This window comes from Thamnophis sirtalis, unplaced genomic scaffold, assembly GCF_051295495.1.
Source record: "Thamnophis sirtalis isolate CommonGarterSnake01/CBP01778 unplaced genomic scaffold, rThaSir2_p1.2 scaffold_15, whole genome shotgun sequence".
Lineage (NCBI taxonomy): Eukaryota > Metazoa > Chordata > Lepidosauria > Squamata > Natricidae > Thamnophis > Thamnophis sirtalis.
The window spans coordinates 41146639-41172480 of NW_028261395.1; the positions used below are offsets into that span (position 1 = coordinate 41146639).

At 46.6% G+C, this 25842-nt stretch overlaps 1 protein-coding gene across 1 annotated transcript in view; it reads right to left on the reverse strand.

Annotated features, from left to right (window-relative positions):
• Window positions 1-25842, reverse strand: part of PIK3CD (phosphatidylinositol-4,5-bisphosphate 3-kinase catalytic subunit delta) — a 49258-nt gene that overhangs the window by 12433 nt on the left and 10983 nt on the right. Inside the window, exons 5-15 of the mRNA XM_087701805.1 lie at window positions 25158-25337; window positions 23560-23709; window positions 21357-21446; window positions 17626-17847; window positions 10535-10631; window positions 8898-9028; window positions 7025-7084; window positions 4930-5097; window positions 3759-3880; window positions 1667-1810; window positions 346-445 (exon numbers count right to left, since the gene is read on the reverse strand). Of these exons, the coding sequence (XP_087557931.1) occupies window positions 346-445; window positions 1667-1810; window positions 3759-3880; window positions 4930-5097; window positions 7025-7084; window positions 8898-9028; window positions 10535-10631; window positions 17626-17847; window positions 21357-21446; window positions 23560-23709; window positions 25158-25337 (1464 nt within the window). The remainder of the gene's footprint in view (window positions 1-345; window positions 446-1666; window positions 1811-3758; window positions 3881-4929; window positions 5098-7024; window positions 7085-8897; window positions 9029-10534; window positions 10632-17625; window positions 17848-21356; window positions 21447-23559; window positions 23710-25157; window positions 25338-25842) is intronic.

A 25842-nucleotide genomic window follows, 5' to 3' on the forward strand; every position in this document is an offset into this window, starting at 1 on the left:
CTGGGAGAGCCATTTGGATCCATTTCCTACAGAAAAAACACCGGGAGCCACAGAAACTCTTCCCGTGCATGACTATTTCCTGCACCCACAAAACTAGCATAAGTAGTTGAATTAAAGGTTAAAGGAAACATTTCTTTTCTTGGATTTATCCATGGTTGGCCTATCTGGGGTCAAACAACTGAATAAATCAAATGCCGGCAGGCATCACACATTGGCAGTTGTGACGCATATATTGAGCAAGAGGGAGCTGCAGCAGAGGGATGAAAGAGCCACATGCGGCTCCAGAGCCACAGACTGCTGACCCCTGCCCTAGACCAATCTCACTTCCCAAGGGAGCCTCCTTACCTGCTTCATCAGAGCTTTGATATGGTGAGCGTTTCCCCGGCAATAGGCCTCGAGAATCAGGCCAAACCTTAAGGCAAGTGAAGGGAAGTGCATTTCCGATCTAACCACGGTTAAAACGTCGAAGGAGACATGGAACCCGAGCAAGAAAAAAAAAAGACAGAATTTTAATCATGGGGGAGTTACAATACATTGCCATAACCCTGGACAGCTGTGGCTCATTGAATTTCTTCTTATCTCCCGCTCATTTCCCTTGACTGTTGGTAGTTCAGATTCTTGTAGAGAGCTTAAGCTTGCAATACATTTTTATATTCATTTGAACTGCCCAAATCTCCTGATTTCCCCCGGGGACTTGATAAATTAACATACGTATGAGCCTTGGTGGCCCAGTGGTTAGAGGGCAGTACTGCAGGCTATTTCTGCTGCCTGCCGGCTGCCTGCAATTTGGCAATTCAAACCTTACCAGGCTCAAGGTTGACTCAGCATTCCATCCTTCCGAGGTGGGTCAAATGACCCAGATTGTTGGGGGCAAGAGGCTGACTGTAAACCACTGAGAGAGGGCTGTGAAGTGGTATATATGTCTAAGTGCTATTGCTGTTTTCCTTCCTTCCTTCCTTCCTTCCTTCCTTCCTTCCTTCCTTCCTTCCTTCCTTCCTTCCTTCCTTCCTTCCCTCCCTCCTCCCTTCCTTCCTTCCTTCCTTCCCTCCCTCCTCCCTCCCTTCCTTCCCTCCCTCCCTCTCAGTGGTTAGAATGCAGTATTGCATCCTAACTCTGCCCACTGCCAGGAATTCGATCTTGACCGGCTCAAGGTCAACTCAGCTCTCCATCCTTCCGAGGTGGGTGAAATGAGGACCCAAATTGTTGGGGGGGGGGGCGATAGGCTGACGCTATAAACTGCTTAGAGAGCAGCTGTAAAGCAGTATATAAGTCTAAGTGCTATTGTGATATAAGTGACAAAGTTATTCTAAGTCTAATCGGCTTATACTAAAATGAAATTTCATTGCATTCAGCTCTCAAAGGGTCACCACCTCCACTCTACACTACTAAATAAAATAAATGACAAAATAAATAAATGCAAAATTGTGTATACACCCACATATATCATATGACACAGAGAAACAACACTGATTTCAGTTAACTAAGCCTCCATGTTCCAGGGCAGCCTATCTCCAAATCTCAACTGCTGAGAAGTGAATGTAAGCAAAGGGCTGGGGATGGATGGGTATATGTGTGTATGTGTCTCTCATTATTTCCTCAAAATGTCCAATCCCAGAGAAACGGATCGTAAACCCGCCTTGTTTCTCCCAAAATCCTCTTTTCTCACCTGAGATGCCAGAAAAGGAAATGGCCGATCTTCCGGTTGGATAAGGCCCTGCCCAGAAGGAACCTGGTTAATTCACAGTCTAAGTATGACTGGTATTTCAAAACTTGAACCAGCTGTAGGAGATACTGGAACAATTCGGCATCCCTGAGGAAGGAAGAGCAGAGGGTTAATCGATGGCCTCCTCGGTTGCATCGTTGTATTTGTATTTTGTATTTGTATTTGTTTATTATTTATAGGCCGCCCTTTTCCCTGAGGGGACTCAGGGCGGCTCACAATTTATAGGGAGGGGAATACAAGACGAGACATGAGACAATACATAAGTAAAAATAGAACACAACATTCATTCATCATTCGGGTGGGGACGGATTAGAATCTTTATCCCCAGGCCTGATGGGATAGCCAGATCTTGAGGGCTGTGCGGAAGGTCTGGACGGTGGTGAGGGTGCGAATCTCCACTGGGAGATCGTTCCAAAGGGTCGGAGCTACTACTGAAAAGGCTCTCCTCCGCGTAGTTGCCAGTCAAACACTGACTGGCGGATGGAACTCGGAGGAGGCCTAATCTGTGCAATCTAATAGGTCGTAGGGAGGTAATTGGCAGGAGGCGGTCTCTCAAGTTGTGGCCCGCTAGCAGCCAGCAGAGCTGGCAGAAGAGTCAGACAGTGAGGAGGTTGGGGAGGAGCATGGGCCAGTCTTGGAGTCTGGGGAAGGCTCGGACAAGGGCTCTGTGTCGGAGGCAGAGATGTGGCCGAGGCCATCTGGCAGTGATCAGGTGCCTACGGAGCTACACAGTAGTGGAGCAGAGGAACAGCTGGAGCCTGTTCTCAGTGTGCGCATGCGCAGAGCTGCCAGAAGAAAAGAACAGCTCAGAAATCAGGGTCGACTTGGGAGTAGAGCCACAGATGGAAGGTGAATGGCCCCTCCCAGAGGGAATAAAAAAGGAACGAAAGGGGAGTGGGCTTTTGCAGGAAACAATTTGTTCAGTCGGCTGTTAGATTTATTTCAGGAGTGTGAAGATCTGTCCCTGAATCTCAGAGACTCAGTGCCCAGTCTTTCCTTGCACAGCACCTCATTTGGGAAAATATTGACATGGCAGCTTTCCAAGAGAGATAAGGTCGGTGGTCATAAATACTCCTTGGAAAGACTGCCAGGCCTTGGGCTGAATGTGAATGAGAGGAATTCACCTTCGTTTAATAAAAGAGGTTTTGTCGGGACCAGGACTCTGCCTCCTGCTTTTTGGGGAAGCCTAGGTCAGAACATGCATAGCCATTCAGACAACACATTTAATCCTGAGGGAATTATCCTGTTTTCTGGGTTTCCAGGTTTATACTAACCACGATCCAGGTTTAAACTAACCCATTTTGGCCCGTTGAGGGGAGGGAACTGTCGGATCTTTAAAACAAATATATATCTCCCGTTGGAGGATTGATATGACTCCCATCCTGGGCAGGTGTGGGTTGCTGCTGGTTGGGGGGCGTGGCCAGCCTGGGTCACTGCCAGTTCTGCGACCCAGGCCTGAATTCCACTACCAGTTCGGCCGAACTGGGCCGAACCAGGAGCAACCCACCTCTGATCCGGGAGACAGGGATGATGAGACTTGTAGTCCAATCCCCCTGGGGGAGTGCCACATTCAGTGGAGGGGGAAGTTCAGCAACCCCGAGCCCTCTTCCTCCCCCCCCTCATTCGCACGGTCAATTTCATCTCCCTCTGTGTTTTGACAACGCACTTTTTGCCATGTTTTTCTCAAAGCCAGAAAGACATCCGCCAGAAAGGTACGCAAACAGTACCTCGGATCGATATTTTTTCAATCTTGGCAATTTTTAACCTGAGAGTTGAATGTCTACCCAACTCCCGGAATTCACGGCTGGCTGGCGAATTCCGGGAGTTGAAACCCACCCATCTTAAAATCGCCGAGGTTTAAAGTTTGTCCCCCTTTTTAAAGTAAAACCCGAAATTGTGTTAGAGCACAACTGCAGCCTATCCTCTCCTTTTCAAAACTGCCTCCGCTGTTCCTTTCTCTCTCTCTCTCTCTCTCTTCCTCACCCCATCCCTCTTTCCTCCCCCCCCTTTCTTTGAGAGAGGGATTTTAACTCACGTCAGCTTTTTCAGGGAATTGACGGTGAAGCAGCTCACGTTAGGATCGGGGAAATTGAAATCTAAAAGCTCCAAGGCATTGAGAACGGGAAGCTCGGGCCAAGATTGCAGCAAAAATATCATCTGCAAGAAAAGAGCAGGGTCAGATCTGGATGAGGCCAAGCCTTTTGTTGTATTTTGGACGCCGCCCGACACCCCCCTTCTGTTACAAAAGCACTGAAGGTAACGCTGTCCTGGTACACTGCCCCTACATAAGGAGGCTTGATTTAACAGCCTGGCCTATACAATTATAGCTTTATCGATTAGCCTGTAGGCCATATCAAAGCACAAGGTTCAAACACATATCGCCAATAAAACCCTATACAAACAATTCAAAATAGTAAAAGTAAAGGTTCCCCTTGCACATGTGTGCTAGTCGTTCCCGACTCTAGGGGGCGGTGCTCATCTCCGTTTCAAAGCCGAAGAGCCAGCGCTGCCCGAAGACGTCTCCGTGGTCATTTGGCCGTCATGACTCAACACCAAAGGCGCATGGAGCGCTGTTCCCTTCCTACCAAAGGTGGTTCCTATTTTTCTACTTGCATTTTTTACATGCTTTCGAACTGCTAGGTTGGCAGAAGCTGGGACAAGTCACGGGAGCTCACTCCGTGACGCGGTACTAGGGATTTGAACCGCCAAACGGCTGACCTTTCTAATAGACAAGCTCAGCATCTTAGCCCCGGAGCCACTGCGTCCCTTAATTTATAATAAAAGTAGCATAACATTTAATAGTTATAGGATAAGATACAATATAATTTAATACATAAATATGTAAAATAGAATTCTGGTTTGCTTAGTAGAGAAAACCTTCCTCTCATTCACCACATGCTTTACTAGCTGGAGTAAAAAAGCTGGAGTAAAAGATGAACCTCTCAAGTAGTAAAATTGAAACTTTAAAAGTTAAAAATTGATTTAAAAGTAGAGTATTTTTTTAAAGAATAAAACTAGAGAGCAAAAAGGAGAACAAAGTTAAAAATTGATTTAAATTTCCACTCTCAGTTCGGCCAAACAGTCAGAATTGGCAGACTACTACGTCTGAATTTGGGGCAGCTTTATAGATGAGTTTCTAAAATTAATTGCTTGTCATCCCCGGCTAAATATTTTGTCCCCCGGCGGATCTTAATTAAAATTCTCACCTGAGCCACATCCTCGTGTTTATTCCACTTGGTTACCATAAGCAGTTTAGCCAACGCTCCTGGATACTGATCCCGAATCTGGTATCTCATTTTCCACACCAAATCTTTCTCGTGCTCATATAGTTCGATACAGGATCTTCGCTCGAGTATCTCCTTCAGCTGCTGTTTCTAGACAGACCACAAGGTGGCGGTCAAGAGCAAGACAGAAAGCTGACAATTTACCCCACTAGAAAAGGACGAAGTTAAAAGACTTTTTGAAGGGAGGGGGGGCTTAGAAAAGCTGTCTGTTGTTTTTTTGCAGGCTTATGGGGGGGAAGTGGGGGGGGGATTCTTCAGGGATTAAAAAAAGGGGCTCAAAAGGGGAAGCCCATCGTCCCCTGCACAAGAAAAGCAGTTGTTTAGTTTAGTTCAGGAGAGGAAAAGGAAATACAGAAATGTAAATATAAAAATTAAGGATATAAAATTAAGCCCAGGCATTGTTGAGTAGGAAATATCTTTTCTATGGTAAACCTTAGCCGCATGAAGACGGGTGGACTTCAACTCCCAGAATTCCCTAGCCAGCAAGCCTATTCTTACAACTTTTTTTAAAAAAAATTAATTGCTTTAATTTCCATCGCGTTGCTGGATTTAAATAAGGAGGGGAAAAAACCGTCTTTGAACAGTGGCCTTGGAAGGTTGAAATATTCAAGATTCGGTCCCTGCTTTTAAGAGGGCATGCTTGGGTCTTTTGAAGGTCTCCTGCTTGAGCAGGGGGTTGGACTAGAAGATCTCCAAGCTCCCTTTCAACTCTGTTATTATTATCCATCATTTGTCTGAAGTGCTATAGGGTCTCCTGCGCGAGCAGGGGGTCCGACTAGAAGACCTCCAAGGTCCCTTTTCATTCTGTTATTCTGTTGTTATCATCCATCATTTTTCTGAAATGGAATACTGTCTCCTGCTTGAGCAGGGGGTCAAACTAGATGACCTCCAAGTTCCCATTCAAGTGTTATTATTATTATTATCCATCATTTGTCTGAAACAGGATAGGGTCTCCTGAGCGGGCAGGGGGTCAGACCAGATGTCCTCCAAGGTCCTTTTCAACTCTGTTATTATTATCCATCATTTGTCTGAAATAGAATAGGGTCTCCTGAGCGGGCAGGGGGTCGGACTAGATGACCTCCAAGGTCCCTTCCGGCTCCGTTATTCTGTTTTTAACTTACGATCACAACTTGGGCTAAGAATTTTCAATGCTAAGCATGGCAATTGTTAAGAACGGAGTGGGGACTGATTTGTACAACCATTTATTTTGCCACGGCGGCTAGGCAAATCACCGTTGTTAGGCAAATCACTCCGTCGTAAAGCAAATTCCAGCTGCCCAGATTGAGTTTCCATATTGGAAGCCGGCTGGGTAGGTCTCCACTGAGTGGTCTCATGATCCTAGGATATCTACAAACACTGTAAGTACACCCAAACGCCCAATTCTTATCACGTGACTGTAGAGATAGCAATAACATTTAGACTTATATACCGCTTTACAGTGCTTTACAGCTCTCTCTAAGCGGTGTACAGAGTGAGCCTCTTTCCCCCAACAATCTGGCTCCCCATTTTACAGACATTGGAAGGACAGAAGGCTGAGTCAACCTTGAGCCAGTCAGTCAGGATCAAACTCCTGATGGTGGGCAGAATTAGCCTGCAATACTGCATTCCAACCATTGGGAAGGGAGGGAGGGAGGGAGGGAGGATGGATGGATTCATTTTACCAATCTCGGAAGGACGGAAGGTTGAGTCAACCTTCAGCCTGGTGAGATTCGAACTGCAAAATTGCAGGCAGCCAGCAGTCAGCAGAAGCAGCCTGCAGTACTGCCCTCTAACCACTGCGCCACCGTGGCTCTTCAGACATTGCAATGGTCCCCAAGGATCGGTTGTAAACCTCTTTTTCTGATGTTTCTGTAATCTGAGCAGTCATTAAATGAATGGGCTGTACGTCCAGGACTAACGCTATCCTCCCTGTATCCCCAATTCCCGTTTTAAGCGGAATTTCTGCATGGCACTATGGATAGAGCTCAAAATATCCGCCAGACATTAAAAAAAAATAGAGAGTTTGTTTCGTGCTGACCTCGTCTGGATCCTCCCCCGTACTGCAGACAGCATGGCCATTCTGCCCTTTTTCTAAGATCTGAAACAATAAAACACACCAACACAAAAATGGTATTTGAACAATGTTTGTCCTCCAAGAAAGATGGACTTCAAGAGAAAATGGCTTCAGTTATCATCTGGTCTTCGTTTTCCCTTCCTTTGGGGGAGATTCCCAGTTGGCATTTTCTTACTAAATAGTATAGCCTTTATTGTCATTGTACAAAATAAATACAACAACACTGATTCCCAATGTTATAAAAAGTAAGGGTTCCCCGCGCACATGTGTGCTAGTCATTCCCGACTCTAGAGGGTGGTGCTCATCTCTGTTTCAAAGCCAAAGAGCCAGCGTTGTCCGAAGACATCTCCGTGGTCATGTGGCCGGCATGACTCAACGCCTAAGGCGCACGGAGCGCTGTTCCCTTCTCACCAAAGGTGGTCCCTATTTTCCTACTTGCATTTTTAACGTGCTTTCGAACTGCTACGTTGGCAGAAGCTGGGACAAGTCACGGGAGCTCCCTCCATGACGCGGCGCTAGGGATTCGAACTGCCGGACTGCCGACCTTTCTGATCGACAAGCTCAGCGCTTTAGCCGCTGAGCCATCCTTTCCCAATATTATAGCCGATGGCAAATTTCTTTGAAAAACCATTAATAGTTCCTCGACAACACTACTAGTCCCTTCTGTGGGATTCGGGAAGGAAAGGCCACATGGAATCGGTTGCTCCTGGACTAAAATTTCCCAAGAAATCCACTGGTATTTTCTACAAATCTTCACATTTTTGTGTTTTGGAAGAAAGAGGTTGGAAGGAAAGAAGAATCCACAACAGGTTGTCCACTGTTGAAATGAATACATTGAATTTCAGATGCAAAAACATGACGCTTGGGCAGATTAAATGTTGCGGACCCCTTTTGGGGAAGAAAGTGCAACACACACAAACCCCCGGGATCTTGTTAGTTTGGGAACCAAAAGATCCAGATCTGGTTCACAGTTCCGCTCCTTGTCTGCTTTTGGGAAAAACTTCGACCCACGAACACCAAGAGAATCGGGAAAAACCATCCCAGCGATGGTCCCAGGGGCCTATTTGAATTGAATTGAATTGAATTGATTATATTTCTATGCCGCCCTTTTCCCCGAAGGGGACTCAGGGCGGCTCACAACCCAAGTCAAGGGGGAAGGGTACAAATAAGGAATAAAAAGACAGACAAAACAATACCATAGTTTAAAAGCACACAACAACCATACCATACCATATTTGTCCAGTTACCGTATTTTTCGGAGTATAAGACGCAACTTTTCCCCCCGAAAAAGAGGGTGAAAATCTGGGTGCATCTTATATACTGAATACAGCATTTTTGGCCTCCCGAAACCTCGCCCCCTTCACAAAAATGGACCCCCAGAGGGTTGGGGAGGCTTGCAAAGTGCTCCTGGGGGCTGGGGAGGGCAAAAATGAGCAAAAAATGGGCCAGTTTTTGCTCGTTTTTGCTCCTGCAGCCCCCAGGAGCACTCTACAAGTCTCCTAAATGCTATGCATGCCCTTTTTTTTGTTAAAAAAGACAGGCCCATTTTTGCAAAAAAAAACGGGCCTTTTTTTGCTCGTTTTTGCCCCCCACCAGCCCCCAGGAGCACTTTGCAGGCCTCTCAAACTCTCTGCATGCCCCATTTTTCACACAAAAACGAGACCTGCAGAAGGTTTGAGAGGCCTGCAGAGTGCAAAAACCTTTAAAAAAAAAATTTACCTCTTCAAAATCTTGGTGCGTCTTATACTCCGGTGCGTCTTATAGTCCAAAAAATACAGTACCCAGAACACAAAACAAGCAGCAGGGAAGACACCCACCCACTCACACAGGGTCTCACCTGTCTCATGGAAGGGTAGTAGATCGGGTACAACGAAATGCCGGGAAAGCGGATGTAAAGCGTGGCCGCGCTCTCTGTGTTGGGGTTGGTCTGGATGGTGCCCGTCGGGTTTAACAATTCCCCTTTCTCATCTGGAAGGCAAAAGGGCACAAGCTACCAAACGGCTCCATTCCAACGCAGAGCCTCGCTTGGCTAGGTTTTTTTACGGGGTGCCGTAACCGTGTCTGCTGGAACAAACCGCGATCACTGGGACGTTATCCCACCGCGCCCTGCGTGAACCGGGCTCCTACATCCGATATCAGCAAATTCTAGTGAATACCTTGTTCACCGTTTAACTGCCTGGGGGGGGGGGGGGGGACAGAACCTGTTCTGACCTCGGCTTCCTAAGATTACAAAGCAGACTCCTTGTCCCGATAATTTAGGTTAAAAGGAATTCCTCTCCAGCAAAGTCCCGGCCAACAGTCTTTCCTGAGAGTTCACAACGACAGATCTTTATCAGGCTTGGAGAGCTGCCAGGCCGATATCTTCCAAACACCATGCTGTAGCAGCAATTACTTGGCAAGAAGTCAGGAACGGATCTTCACACTAATGAATTGAACTAACTGTCTCCTGCAAACTCCACTCCCCTTTCGCTCCTCTTTATTCCCTATGGGAGGGGCCATTCACCATCCACCTGTGGCTTTACTCCCGAATCGGCTCTTGTTCCTTAGTTGTTCCCTTCTCCTGGCAAGCTCTGCACCTGCGCACATCAGGAACAGGCTCCAACTGTTCTTCTGCCTCACTGATGTCTGACTCCGAAGGCAGCTGATAACTGGCTTACGGCTCTGGCCCTCTCTCTGCCTCCGACACAGAGCCCTCATCAGAGCCTTCCCCAGACTCCAGGACTGACCCATGTTCCTCCCCAACCTCCCCACTGTCCAAATCTGCTGCCAGCTCCCCTTGCTGCTGGCGGGCCACAACAGAACCAATCTCTTGCTTGCAAAATTACAATTTGTTCCAAAGAACAGGTAACAAGGCAGTGTTACTCATGCAGTCAGGACGGCGAGGAGTCCGTGCTTCGCAGTTGCACTTATCTGCCATCAAGTCGAGCCTCCATATCCAAAAGCAATCCTGTACTCTTCTAAATTGCAGGATCAAATGACTCCCGGACCACAGAGTGGTTACTGTTGTGGCCCAGCAGGAGCCGTTGGAGTTGCCACCAGACTCCGACAGCAAGGGGCCCTATGAGTTGGCCCTGGAGGATGTGGAGGACCCTGGACAGGGTTCTGACTCCGAGCAGGGTGCAGAGAGACTGATTGGCCACCAGGTGGCGACTGAGCCTTGGATCAGTGGGGAGGAGACAGGGGAGAGTGATTGAGAAACCAACAGTGAGTTGTTCCGATATGTACGCCGTCGAAGAGCTACTCGGCGTCAAGAACAACTACGTAATTACAGGAGGTTAGGGTTAGGGTTAGGTCCAAGGTCCCTTCCAACTCTGGGATTCTATCTTTAAAACCTGACTCTTGTCTTTTAGGCCTTCTGGTTCAACAGAAACCAGATGGGTTTAAATAATCGTAAATTAAAGGAGCAGACTCATCCAACAGGAAGCCCTTCCTGTTGTCCCTAGAAAAAAGAGGAACGGGAAGGATTTATCCCACCTGGGAAGGCCGACCACATGGGTAGGACACATTCTCCGGTTTTCAGCTGGTCTTGGTAGTCAAAGAGCATCACGTTCACCCAAGCAAGTGGGCAGTCCTAGAGAAGGGAGAAAAGGAGACGGGGATGATGGTATACGTGGTGATGAAAATGAAAACTGAATAAAAAAGCAAAATGAAATTCAACGTAGAGAAAAGTCAAGTGCTACACTTTAGGTAAGGAAAACTAAAAGGACACATATAGACTGGGTGAAACCAGGCTTAATAGCAGTGACTGGGAGAGGGATCGTGGAGTCTTAGTGCACAACCAGCTAAATATGAGCCAGCCGTGTGCGGCAGCAGCCAAAAAAGGCAACACAATCCTGTTGTGGCCCGGCAGGAGCCGTTGGAGCTGTCACCAGACTCCGACAGCGAGGGGCCCTATGAGTCGGCCCTGGAGGATGTGGAGGACCCTGGACAGGGTTCCGACTCCAAGCAGGGCACAGAGAGACTGGTTGGCCACCAGGTGGCGCCTGAGCCTTGGATCAGTGGGGAGGAGACAAGAGAGAGTGATCCAGAAATCAACAGTGAGTTGTTCCAGGATGCACGCCGTCGAAGGGCTGCTCAACAACTACGTAATTACAGGAGGTAATTACGCTCAGCTGATGGTCATTAAGCTCCTCTCCACACTATAAAAGAGACTGCTTGTACCACGCCCTTCTTGCAGAAGTCAACGCTTGGACTAAAGAGAAACGAACTTGGCAGGCTGGATTGCTGCCAGAGTTTGTCTGCATTGCTGCCAAGGTTTGTCGGACTTGCTGCCAAGGTCCTTATCTGTTTATTTGGCTTTCAGCCACCGAGTCTGGTTTTGTTATTAAAGGACATTCCATTTTACGCTTGTCTCGGCTTTCGTTACTGGACGGAGGAGGGGGGTCAGAACACAATATTAAATTGCATTAAGCGAGGAATACAATCAAGATCAAGGGAGGTACTAATACCACTCTAGAAAGCCTTAGTAAGGCCACACCTAGAGTACTGCATCCAGTTTTGGTCACCACACTAAAAAAAAGATGTTGAGACTCTAGAAAGAGTTCAGAGAAGAGCAGCCAGGATGATGAAGGGACTGGAGACTAAAACATATGAAGAACAGTTGCAGGAACTGGGCATGGCTGGTCTAGTGAAGAGAAGGACCAGGGGAGACAGGAGAGCAGCCTTCCAATATTTGAGGGGCTGCCACAGAGAGGAGGGGGTCCACCTTCAAAGCACCTGAAGGCAGGCCAAGAAACAATGGATAGAAACTAATCAAGGAAAGAAGCAACTCGGAATGAAGGAGAAACTTCCTGACAGTGAAAACAATCAACAGAAGCTTCCTTCGGAAATTGTGTGGGCTTCATCACGTGAGACTTTCGAGATTGGACTGCCATTCGTCAGAAATGGCGTAGGGTCTCCTGCTTGAGCGGGGGGGGGGGGGTTGGTCTAGATGACCTATAAGGTCCCTTCCAACTCTGATAACAGGACTGCCAAGGGGTGCCTTAAAGACAAGCCAAAGCAGACCTTTTTAAAAAAAGGCAAACACGTTCATTTTTCAAAGCCAAACCCCAATTTTTCTGCCTTTTCGCTCCACTGCCTGCCTCCTGCTTGTGGTATCCTGCTTGAGAGGCAGCCGTTAATCCGGTTCAACAGGGATTTTTAATTTTAAAAAAAACCTCAAACCTTTTGCAGTGCAAACAAGACACGGGTTCCAGCTACAAAGGGCTGGGGTTTTTTTGAGGGGATACTTCCATGCTGTTCCTTTCCAAGTGAGGCTGGCCAAGAAACTAACAAAAGTGCCTTCACTTCCTTTTTCCTTCTTTATTAATATTATTCTTATTCATCATCCACACAGTCAGCCAGCGCAATTTTTGAGTCCTTACCAAGGACCTGGGATAGGCAAATCTGGATGTTTGATGGTGTTACAGATATTGCCGCAGGATGAGGATGATTATATTCGTTAAACGTGGAATTCAAGTCAACTGAACATTTAAAAGCGTATCTATATTACGGACTATCGACCAAGTTGTTGTAGTTATTATTATTGTTATTTCTTTTATTCATTAAGCATGAAACTCAGTCAAGTGAACATTTAAAGTTGTGTCACAAATACCATTGACTGGTGCTAATGGTTGACATCCTAGATACCCACCATCCTAGGTATTAACCAAGTATCTTCTTAAAATATATGATGTTCTTGGAGGAAGTATTTTGCAGTTGCGCTGGTGTTATTGCAGGAAGCTGCAATTTCTTTATGTGTTATTTATTATTATTATTATATACTTTATTCATTAAACATGAAACTCAGCCAACTGAACATTGCAAACACTAGTGACGAGGGCTAATGGTTGATACGGTTTGCTGTCAGCGTCCTAGGTATCAACCAAGGACCTTCTTAAAATATAAGATGTTCCGAGTAGCGCAGTTTTTGGCAGTTCCGCTGGCGTTATTGCAGGAAGCTGCAATTTGTTGATCTATCTTGTAAAATTCTTGGACGTGGTACCAAGTGCCCTGATGACAATGAGTATCACTGTGACATGCTTCATCCAATTATTATTATTATTATACAATTGTATCACAGCGGCCAGTTGTTTTGCCGGATTTGGCATTGGTTACTAGTCGGGCCCCACCCAGGGGCCTAGGACCTCGAAACGTATTTTCGTAATATACGTGCAGATCCAAGCAGTGCGGCTTTCTGCATTTGACTGATGGTGATTTTGTCAATTTTTAACTGTTTTAAATGTAATTCCAGTGCTTTTGGAATAGCACCCAGTGTGCCAATTACCACTGGAATTACCACTGCTGGTTTGTGCCATAGTCGTTGAATTTCAATTTTTAAGTCCTGGTATTTTATTAAGTCCTGGTATATGATGATGATGATGATGATGATGATGATGATGATGATGATGATGATGATGATGATGATGGTGATGATGTGTGGTTAGTCTTTGGTGAGACTCACAGCCTTTGGGGCTGGTTGATAGCTCAACAGCTTGAGTCCTAACCAAGGACCTAGGAACTATTAAGGTAACGTTGGAGGATATAAGCTGTTCCAAGTAGGGTGGTTTTTTGTAGAATCAGAACGTTCAAGTCTGATGAATTTAGAATTTCCAAATAGCGAAGTAGCCCTTTGGGTATTGCTCCAAGGGCTCCAATTACAATCGGGACGACACACGATTTCTTTTTCCACAGTCGCTCGACTTCAATTTGCAAGTCCCGGTACTTGTGATTTTTTCTTGCTGCTATCTTCAATTCGTGTATCTCCAGGTATTGCAATGTCAATGAACCATACTTTTTTCTTTTCAACTATTGTTATTTCAGGTGTGTTGTGGGCCAAGTGTGGGCCTGTCAGTCTGGATTCTGAAGTCCCACAAGATCTTGACTTTCTCATTCTCTAAAAACTTCTGAGCCTGATGTTCCCAGTGGTTTTTGCTGTACTCAAATCCAAACTTTTGGCACAATTTCCAGTGAATGATCTTAGCAACGCGGTCATGGCGTTGTAGGTAGTCAGTTCGTGAAACTTTGCTGCACCCCCTGATCAAATGGTCGACTGTCTCGTCTTTCTCATTACAGAGGCGACATTTGCTGTTGGTGGTAACATGTTGAATTTTTGCCTTCATGCAGTTTGTGGCTAAGGCTTGTTCTTGAGCTGCCAAAATAAAGCCTTCTGTTTCTTTTTTTCAGTGCTCCTGATCTTAACCAGTTCCAAGTTAGCTTTTGGTCAGCTTTGCCTTCAATACTTTTCAAGTATTGGCTATGCATAGCTTTCTTTTTCCAATTTTCAGCTCGCTTCTCAATTAGTTCTTCCTTATACTCAGCTTTTGACTTAGTTGTCTTTAAAAGGCCTCTTTTATTTACTTCCTTAATCATTGGTTCTTCACTTTTCTGGATGTTATCATTCAGGCTGTTGTTGTTATTATTATTATCAACAACTTTTATTCATTAAATATGAAACTCAGACACCTGAACATTTAAAAATGTATCACAAATATTATTGACTGGGACTTTATTATTGTTGTTGTTGTTACATAAATAATATAAATATTATTTATATTCTACAATAATATAAATAATAGTCGAAGAGAAGGACCAGGGGAGACAAGATATCAGTCATCCAATATTTGAGGGGGGGGGGGGTCAAGCTATTCTCCAAAGCACCAGATAAGAAACTATGGATGGAAACTGATCAAGGAGAGATTCAACCTGGAAATAAGGAGAAATTTCCTGAGAGTGAGGACAATCCAATGGAACAGAAGTTGCCTTCGGAAGTTGTGGGAGCTTCCTCATTGGAAGCTTTCAAGAAGAGACCGGACTGTCATCTGTCAGAAATGGTGTAGGGTCTCCTGTTTGGGCAGGGGGTTGGACTAGATGACCTACAAGGTCCCTTCCAACTCTCCTCTTCTCCTCTCCTCTATTATATTCCTAATTTGAATTCTATTTCTATTCTCCTTCCTCCTCTCTCCTTTGAACTCTTCGCCAGAGTCAGGGCAGCAAAATAAACCAGGCAACTAAGCAGAGAGTGGTGAGTAATTCAGTGAATGGACTCCAAAAAACCAGATGACTCAGCAAATTGGGAGGAAATGGGGAAAACAGAGGCTGTATGACTCAGCAAAGGACACCGAAATGCGTGTGGCCAGACCATCAGGAGCCCAGTTCTAGGAAGTCCCAACGCCTTTCGCTTCCCCTCCCTCCGTTCTCCCCCCCACATCAGCCTTTGGCAGCTGCACAGCTTGTCTGTTGGCGCTTTCTCATGTTTCTACAACCGAGAAACACATCCCGTCCCTTTGCTGAAACGAAATCTTCTTTTTAACATCTGGAAGGAGACGGGGACTTTCTCAGAAAGCTGCCGGTTTTTTTTTGTACGGATGTCAAAGAGAAGGCAGCCTCTGGAAGGATAAACAGGCCCACGTGGGCTAATTCTCTCTCTCTCTCTCTCTCTTTTCTTCCAATTCAGGGTTTGCGAGATGAATGTTTAAACCCCTCAAACGCTGGTCTGCATCCCTTGTAAAGCCTTCTAAGCCGACTTATTCTCTTGCAGGCGGGTGCGCGAGAAAAACTCTTCCCGTTTTGCACGAGGGTTAATTTTTTAAAATCCCGAATCTGCCATCATTCCCCACTGGTGGTCCGTGAGAAAATTTTGGTGGTCGGCAGAAAAATTATTTGCATTTTTCATATTGCACTAAATCGGGGGTCCTCAAACTACGGCCCCTGGGACGGATACGTGCAATGAACAGTTGCTGCAGAGAGTCTCCCCCTTCGGGGTCTTTTTGTGGGGGGCAGAAATCCCGACTTGGGGTCTGCTTCAGCCTCCTGGTGGGGGGCTTTGGGTGAAGGCTGGAGGGAAGCACCGCTGGTGGCAAAGAGCCGGAGGGCCTCGTTCCAGTGGGGCTGCATCCTGGCCTGGAACTGGCTGACCATCTCAGCCTGCTGAGCTTCCAGGCGCCGGTAACCTGGCCTTGCACTCCCGCAGGTGTTCCCTTTGCTTGGAAAGCCTATGCTCCTAGTCCTCAGTGAGATCCTTCTGCTGAGCCTCCTCCTCGGCCAGATCCAATTTGAACGGAGCTGTTTTGCCAACTCTTTCTCCTGGTGGCTGCTTAGCTCCAGCAACTGCTTCCTGTTGGGGCCCTAAGGAGCCCCGGCGGGCAGGCGAGGAGCAGCATGTAGTGGCTGGCAAGGCGCCCTTCGACGTGAGTGACATTGAGTTGGCCACACCCACCCAGTCACACGACCAACTAGCCACGCCCACCCAGCCGGCCATTAGGCAGATCATATTAGTGGTCCGCCAGATTTAAAATTATGAATTTAGTGGTCCCTGAGGTTGGAAAGGTCAGAGACTCCCGCCCCCAATGCAACCATTCTCATCCTTGGCCGAATTTCTATCTTGCAGGATTCTCAAATTGCCACCCAGTGGAGGCAAGAGTTGTGTTTTACACCCCCGATTTGCAAGTTTTGATTGCTGCACATTTTGGAGACAACTTCCCAAAGCTGCATTTCTTGACTGCGGGTTTTTTTTTTTACATTTTTTTTATTTGTATTAAACAAACAACACACACACAAAAATAATCATCTTACATCTTGTAGAAATTGTGTCAATTGGTTATCATTAGCTTTCGGGCATCTCTTCCACAGTCATTACTTAACATTCATATCAAATGTCTTAATGAGTCTTATTTTCAACATATCATAGTTCTCATTTGACTGAAATTGGCTGTGGTTTTTGTTGTTGTTGTTGTTGTTGTTTTGCTGGCAAAGGATGGTGCCACCTTGCTTTAGCAAAGGACCAGGGGTGGGTTCCTGCCAGTTCTGACCTCTTCTATAGAAGAGGTTCCACAAATCTACCATGCCGTTTAGAACCGGTTCCAGCTCCCTCCCTCTGCCCGTCCGCATATCATCAAGATGAAGAGCGAGAGGAGGAATTCTGGGAGTTGAAGTCCACAAGTTTTAAAGCTGTCAAGTTTGAACACCCCTGGGGGTTTTTTTCTAAAGGGTTAGGGGTGCAAGGGTTTTGTAACTTGACAGCTTTAAGATTTGCACACTTCAATGCCAGAGTTCCTGAGCCAACATGACTGGAGGAGGAATTCTGGGAGTTGAAGTCCACAAGTTTTAAAGCTGCCAAGTTTGAACTCCCCTGAGGGTATTCTCCTAAAGGGTTAGGGGTGCAAGGGTCTTGTAACTTGACAGCTTTAAGACTTGCACACTTCAATGCCAGAGTTCCTGAGTCAATACAACTGGAGGAGGAATTCTGGGAGTTGAAGTCCACAAGTCTTAAAGCTGTCACGTTTGAACACCCCTGGGGTTTTTTTTCCCTAAAGGGTTAGGGGTGCGAGGGTTTTGTAACTTGACAGCTTTAAGACTTGCATGCTTCAAATGCCAGAGTTTCTGAGCCAACATATTGGTTGCTAAGCAAGAGCGTTGTTAAGTGAGTTTCACCACATTTTATAAGTAGGCCACGCCCACCCAGTCACATGGCTGGCAAGCCACTCCCATCTGGTCACACGGCCAGCAAGCCACTCCTACAAAGCAGGCCACACCTACAGAAGAGGTTCTAAAATATTTTGAAACCCACCACTGTGCAAAGGACTTACCGCTTTTTTGGATTTCTTCTTGGTGGACCTGGCCTTTTTGGCTTTTTCCACTACCGAGTAGAGAGCCAGGCAGAGCCGAGCCATCCGGGGCAAGTCGCAGACCTGGATGTCAAATTTTAACGTCTGATCCCACGCGGGCTCGGAGCAAACGTTGGCTTCGGCGCTGGTCATCATCTTGCACAGCATTTCGTGCCCGTGGTAAAGGCCCGCTTGCACAATCAACTGGGGGGGGGGGAGGAGATAAACAGACAAAGGAGCGTGTTAGCCACCCTTTCACACACACCCCCAAAATGAACAGCCACCCGATCTGCTGACGGAAAGCAGGAAGTCTCCAATTCGTGGGCAAAGGCAGGATGTCTGTTTGCAAAGCTCTCGTGCCACGTTTCTAGTCCTCGTGGCTGTGAGATTGAAAAAATCCCTCGGACAAACACGCTCGCTGTTACAAGTAGACCTTAACTCTTATTCAGTGACCATTTAAAGTTACAACAGCACTGGAAAAAAAATCATTTTTTTCATACTTATAACGGTTGCAGCATTCCCCCCCGGTGGCATGATCAAAATTCGGACACTTGGCAACGGACTCACACGACGGTTTCAGCAATACCCTAGGAGCCTAGGTAGCGCAGTGGTTAGGGTGCAGTACTGCAGGCCACTTCAGTTGACTGCAGTTCGGCAGTTCGGCAGTTCAAATCTCACCGGCTCAGAGTTGACTCAGCCTTCCATCCTTCCGAGGTGGGTAAAATGAGGACCCGGATTGTTGTTGGGGGCAATATGCCGACTCTGTAAACCGCTTAGAGAGGGCTGAAAGCCCTATGAAGCGGTATATAAGTCTAACTGCTATTGCTAAAAAGAGCCGAGGTGGCGCAGTGGTTAGAGTGCAGTACTGCAGGCCACTTCAGCTGACTGCTATCTGCAGTTCAGCGGTTCAAATTTCACCGGCTCAGGGTTGACTCAGCCTTCCATCCTTCTGAGGTGGGTGAAATGAGGACCCAGACTGTGGGGACGATATGCTGACTCTGTAAACCGCTTAGAGAGGGCTGAAAGCCCTATGAAGCGGTATATAAGTCTAACTGCTATTGCTATTGTTATCAAAATTCAGACACTTGGCAACGGGCTCACACAACGGTTTCAGCAATACCCCCTTGGGCGACTGTCTGACAAGCCAAGTCCGATTCACTTAACAACCCTGTGAATGAACTAACTTAATGGTTGCAGCAACTCACTTAACAAAGGTGGCAAGAGAGTTCGCAAAATGAGTCAAAACTCATTTAAACAACTGTTTTCCGCTCCGAGCAGACATGTTGGCTGTAAGCCGAGGATCCTCTGTACTGAATTATTTACCTATATCCTGCCTTTATTACTTTTACAAATAACTCAAGGACGCCATAATCCTTCCTCCTCCTGTTTTCACTCCCCCCAACAACAACCCTGTAAGGTGGGCTGGCCAGAGAGAACTCTTGGTCTCCCACTTTCTACCTTGGTGCTTTAATCACTAGACCAAGATAGCTCTTTTGACACCCCTTTTTTCTAGAGATTAGACATGACAATATACTTGCTTTAATCTCCTATTAGGATAATGTCTTGTCTTATTTTATAATCTACACTATATACATATGACTTACTCTCTGGAAACAAATACTATGGGGGCAAGACACCCCTATAACATCCCTTGAGGTGTGTGTTCTGTTAAGATATAGCCTGTTGTGCCTTCAAACGGCTTCTACTCTACTGCCGTAAAATGGCTTCTAGTGTACAGCGCAGTGGAGTTGCCATAGTAACGGCTTGACAGTACTACACAAGGGGGCTCCATCTGGTAAGGGGGAAAATCCAACGTTAGAAATTACGTTTGGTCCGGATATTTATAAATAAATATCCGGGCAATGCAAGGTTATCCGCTAGTTATATTATAAATAATCTATAATAACCCCAGTCACATAATAAACCTGAAGCAACAGACTCCAATTTTGGTCAACGCAATTTGGAAATTTGCACTAGTAAATTCAGGAAGGAAATCACGATGTGCAAAAAAAAGAAGGAATTCCAAAAAAAAAAACCTTTGCGGGTTCCGTGTTTCCTCCTACCCTCTAATTTCTCCATTTAAAAAAACAAAAAACTCCTAGAACTATAAAGTCAAGAGACGTTCACCTTTTTTAAAAAAAAGAAAATTACTTGCAAAAAGCTGCATTTTAGCGTAAGTGGAAAGGAAGGAAAACATTTTTTTTAAAAAAAAAACACACACACATACGCACACACACACACACACCATAAACAGTTTCTAAGAAGTTCATTTCTGGCTAATCAACACTGCCGCCCTCACTTCCTGTAGTGAGACCGCCGAATGTTTGAATGAACGAGTTTCCGAAAAGAAAAAGCGAAAAAACAACAACAACCGCCACCCGTTGCAAGATTTTGAGCTTGAAGATTGCAGGTTTGGTTCAATGCAAGTCGTAAACAAATCTCGAGTGGGAAGCCACAGAGAATGTCTAGCCGAAAGAAGAATAGGAGAGAGAGAGAGAGAGGGAGGGAGGGAGGGAGGGAGGGAGGGAGGGAGAGAGAGAGAGAGAGAGAGGAAAAAGGGAGACAGACAGACAGAGACACACAGAGAGAGACAAAGACAGAGACACACAGAGAGACAGAGACACACAGAGAGAGACAAAGACAGAGACACACAGAGAGACAGAGACACACGGAGAGAGACAGAGAGAAAGACAGAGACACAGAGAGAGAGAGAGAGAGAGCAAGAGAGAGAGAAAGAGACAGACATAGGGAGAGAGATAGAAACAGAGAGAAAGAGAAAGACAGACAGAGACAGACAGATATACACACACAGAGTGAGCGAGAGAGAGAGAGAGAGAGGAAAAAGAGACGGACAGAGACAGAGAGAGACACACACAGAGGGACAGAGACACACAGGGAGAGAGACAGAGAGAAAGACAGAGACACAGAGAGAGAGAGAGCAAGCAAGAGAGAGAGAGAAAGAGACAGACACAGGGAGAGAGATAGAAACAGAGAGAAAGAGAAAGACAGACAGAGACAGACAGATATACACACACATAGAGTGAGCGAGAGAGAAAGAGGAAAAAGAGACAGACAGAGAGACACACAGAGACAGACAGAGACAGACACACACGGAGAGACAGAGACAGACACAGGGAGAGAGACAGACAGAGAGAGACAGAGACACACAGAGAGAGAGACAGACAGAACGAGCAAGTGAGAGAGAGAGAGGGAGGGAGGGATAGGAAAAAGAGACAGACAGACAGAGACAGAGACACACAGAGAGACACAGAGACAGAGACACACAGGGAGAGAGACAGAGACACACAGAGAGACACAGAGACAGAGAGACAGACAGCGAGCAAGAGAGAGAGAGAGAGACAGACACAGGGAGAAAGATAGAGACAGAGAGAAAGAGAAAGACAGAGACAGACAGACAGACAGACAGACACACACACACACACGCAGACAGAGTGAGCAAGAGAGAGAGAGAAAAAGAGACAGAGAGAGAACTAACCACAGGCATTATATCTTTATTGCCCCAAAAGAGAGGTGGAAAATACTCTTAAAGGTTAATGTGAATTTTTTTTAAAAAACAAGATTGCTTCTGTCCCATAAATCCTGCAAGAGAAACAACCTGCACATCTGTCAGAGCCGTTGACCTCCATCAGCCACTGGGGGGGGGGGGAAATGGCACAAGAGAGAGAGAAAATATTTGGCTTAGGGTGACTTACTTTCATTCCTTCGTCGGCGTTCACCTTGCTGCAATGCAAGAGTTCGATCGAATACAGCTGCTCCAGAGACCACAGAGATACACAGGTCAGCTAAGCGGAGGAACAAGGAGAAGAGAGAGAGAGAGTGAAGTTGGATTTCATGGCTAATTTTGACATTTGGCCCCTAAAGAATATATAGCTAAGGTAAAGGTTCCCCTTGCACATCTGTGCTAGTCGTTCCTGACTCTAGGGGGCGCTGCTCATCTCCGTTTCAAAGCCGAAGAGCCAGCGCTGTCCGAAGACGTCTCTGTGGTCATATGGCCGGTGTGACTCAACTCCCAAAGGCGCACGGAACGCCGTTCCCTTCCCACCAAAGGTGGTCCCTATTTTTCTTCTTGCATTTTTTACCTGCTTTCGAACGGCTAGGTTGGCAGAAGCTGGGACAAGTCACGGGAGCTCCCTCTGTGATGCGGCGCTAGGGATTCGAACCGCCGAACTGCCGACCTTTCTGATCGACAAGCTTGGCGTCTTAGCCACCGAGCCACCACGTCCCTCTAAAAGGATATATAGCCAGCCCCTATTTAAACTTCCCCCGCAAAGATGGGATTTGCAAAAGTCTGAAAAGAGGGCCTTGAATTAAAGCCGTCCTTCCTGGCTTCCGAACACCCCTACGAGGTAGGACACATCGCACCAAAGTCGGGATTTGAAGAAAGAAGCACTGAGGATGAAGGGGGAGGGTGGGGGCAGAGGCCAATCCCATAACTCCAACCAAAGAACTCTGTACCAGCCTCCCAGGGATCTGCTTCGTTTCCTAACATAATTTTAAAAAAAAATAGATTTCAATCAATTAAAATAGAGCTGGAAGGGACCCTGGAGGTCTTCTAGTCCAGCCGGCTGCTCAAGCAGGAGACCCTACATCGTTTCAGACAAATGGCCGTCCAATCTTTTCTTAAAAACCTCCAGCGATGGAGCAGCCACAACCTCTGGTGGCAGGTTGTTCCGCTGGTTAATTGCTACTCCCTGTTAGTAAGTTTCTCCTTAATGCCAGGTCGCTTCCTTCTCTCCCTGATTATTTTCTTTTTAAGTTTTATTTTTTTCCTTCCATATACATTCACAAATACACATTCTCGTACATACTATTAACGTTTATCTGTTGACTTCTAGCATTTATCACCATCCGCTTATGAATATAAAAAACACAATTGGGATCACTTTCTTGCCACCCCATATCTCCCATCTTATTTGGCAACAACCCTGCTCCTTCCTTCTTCCCAACCTCCCTTCTCTGCCTTCTTCTTTCCTCCTCTCCTTCCTCTTTTCTTTTTCCCCTCCTTCCCCCCCACTCCTCCTCTCTTCTTCTCCTTCTTGCCCTCTCTCCTACTCTTATTCCTCCCTTCCATTCGGTTTCTTGTCCTGCCTTCAGGTGCTTTGGAGAATAGGTTGACCCCCTATTCTCTTTGGGGCAGCCCCTCAAATACTGGAACGCTGCTATCTTTGTGTGTGTGTGCCCCCCCAATACTTCTTTTCTGAATTTGAAAAATAATCATCTATGGTGAAAAAGGAACATTATACAATACAATACAATAGCAGAGTTGGAAGGGACCTTGGGGGTCTTCTAGTCCAACCCCCTGCCTAGGCAGGAAATCCTACACCTCTTCAGACAAAGCATCTTCTTAAAGACTTCCAGTGTTGGGGCAACTTCTGGAGGCAACTTCTGTTCCATTGATTAATTGTTCTGACTGTCAGGAAATTTCTCAGTTCTAAGTTGCTTCTCTCCTTGATTAGTTTCCACCCATTGCTTCTTGTCCTACTCTCCGGTGCTTTGGAGAATAGCTTGACCCCCTCTTCTTTGGGGCAGCCCCTGAGATACTGAAACACTGCTATCATGCCTCCCCTAGTCCTTCTTTTCATCAAACTAGACATACCCAGTTCCTGCAACCGTTCTTCATATGTTTTAGCCTCCAGTCCCCTAATCCTCTTTCTTGCTCTTCTCTGCACTCTTTCTAGAGTCTCCACATCTTTTTAAAATCGTGGCGACCAAAACTGGATGCCGTATTCCAAGTGTGGCCTTCCCAAGGCCTTATAAAGTGGTATCAACACTTCACGTGATCTTGATTCTCTCCCTCTGTTGATGCAGCCTTGAACTGTGTTGGCTTTTTTAGCAGCTGCTGCACACGGCTGGCTCCTATTTAAATGGTTGTCCACTAGGAGTCCTACAGATTACCTTCTGCTTACGGCCCGGAGACAATTTGGGGGCTGTTTTGGGGGGATGCCCAAGCCCGTTGCTCTGTTCTTCCCGCAAACTCAGAAGAGAGGATCTGTGGACCATAATGAGGTGTGGGACGAAACGCTGGTGGAGGCACTGACGGATGTACTGAGGGGGAAAAAAAAAAGAGACCCCATTAACACCCGGAGCCAAACTTCAAATGCTAAACGGGTCAGCGAAATTGGGAACAAAATGAAACCAGGCTCAAATCCCTGGAGCCGAATCCTAAGAACTTGGACTAAGTTTAAAACCGACCTCAAGGTTCTAGCCCCTGTGAAGGAAAGGGGGCACATTAGGCACACCGTTCGCCTTAAATAGCCAAAAAGGACTGAGGCGCGACTTCCAAAGGTGAACAGGTTCAGGTAGTCGTTTTAGTTCCTTCCTCGTCTCTGCCTTGAAATTCCTTGGGATTCATGAGGACTAGCATGCCAGTTTGGGGCTCGAAGTCTAAACTGCAACCGAGGCTACATATGGACACACCAATTATTTGAAGCAGTGTTTTTCAGCCATTTTAAGAAGAGGAGGACTTCAACTCCCAGAATTCCTCAACCAGCTTTGCTTTGCTACCTGGGGGATTCTGGGAGTTGAAGTCCACCCACCTTAAAAGTATCCGAATTTGTATTATATCACCCTGCCTCCACTGGTTGTGTTTGCTTAGCAAAAGTGGGGAAAGACACATTTCTGATCTGGGCTTCCCCAGCAGCACGAAGCCGAGTCCTCGTCCCGATAAACCCCTTTTATTTAATTTATACTGAATTCCTCTCCAGCCAAGTCTTTCCTCAACCGCAGTCTTTCAAGATAGTTCACAACCACCGACATTTATCAGGCTTGGAGAGTGGCCAGGCCGATATCTTTCAGATAATAATGACAGAATACTTTTCTGGCCAAATGTGATGAGATTCACAAGTTCTCGGAAGTTCTCACATGCCACTTGAGTTGGCATATGGACTCATATTGTTTGGCCTTGTCCTCTGTTTTCGCCTTTGCTGATTGTCCTGACTTAGGCATCCCGAGAGCAGGAAGCAAACTCCTGGTACCAACAAAAAAACCCTTTTATTAATGGACTGTGAATTCTGCTCATTCCCACCCAGCAAATTCTTTCAAGGGAGGATTTACAGCCACAGGCCTTATCTGGCTTGGAGAGCTGCCAAGCCGATATCTGCAAAACTTGGCCAGGAGCCTCGGAGAGTCACGAACCAATGAAGCTAACTAATTGTCTCCTGCAAACTCCACTCCCCTTTTGCTCCTCTTTTATTCCCTCTGGGAGGGGCCATTCACCGTCCACCTGTGGCCTTCCTCCCAAGTCGACCCCTGTTCCTTAGCTCTTTCCTTCGTCTGGCAACTCACACTGGGAACAGGCTCCAGCTGTTCTTCTGCCTCACTGATCTCCGACTCCGAAGGCAGCTGGTAACTGGCATACGGCCCTGGCCTCCTCTCTGCCTCCGACACAGAGCCCTCATCAGAGCCTTCCCCAGAGTCCAGGACCGGCCCAGGTTCCTCCCCAACCTCCTCACTCCCCGAATCTACTGACACTGGCGGGCCACAAGAAGACATACCTGGAACTGATAAAGGGGATACTCCCCGTAGATGTACTCATGTTTCCCGTTCACCTGCAAGGTGTACTCGTCCACGGGGCTCACTTTTTGGTGGCGGAAAATGGTGGCCTGTTTCTTGACGGCGTAGCTCATCAGAGTGATGGGGAATTCCTTCAGGGAAACCTGGAAAGTGAAGCTCTCCTGCCCATTGGGGAAAAAATAAATCAAAAGGCAAAAGGTTTAATTTTTCTGTCCGTCTCTGCGGCTTCGTTGTTGATCAAGGCAGTTCTCAACATACAACCGTTCGTTTAGCGACTGTTCGGACTTACAACAGTGAGGAAAAAGCGACGTACGGCTGTTTGCCGCGTGTCACGACCGTTGCGGCATTCCCCCTCAACATTTGGATCCTTGACAACGGATCCGTGTTTACGACGGTCGCGGTGTCCCCTTTTTGCGACCTTCTGACAAGCCGAGTCAATGGGGAAGGTGGATTCACTTAACAACTGTGGCAAGGAAGGTGGTAAAATGGGGCAAAACTCACTTAACTGAACGTCTCGCTTTGCAACATAAATGCTGGGCTTAATTATGGTTGCAAGTCGAAGACTACCTGTATTTTGCATTGGTTCAGCCCCCGTGTCTTCACCCCGTTCCTCTAAAAAAAATCAGGTCTTTGCAAACCAGCCAGGATTCTGAGGAAAATGGGAGG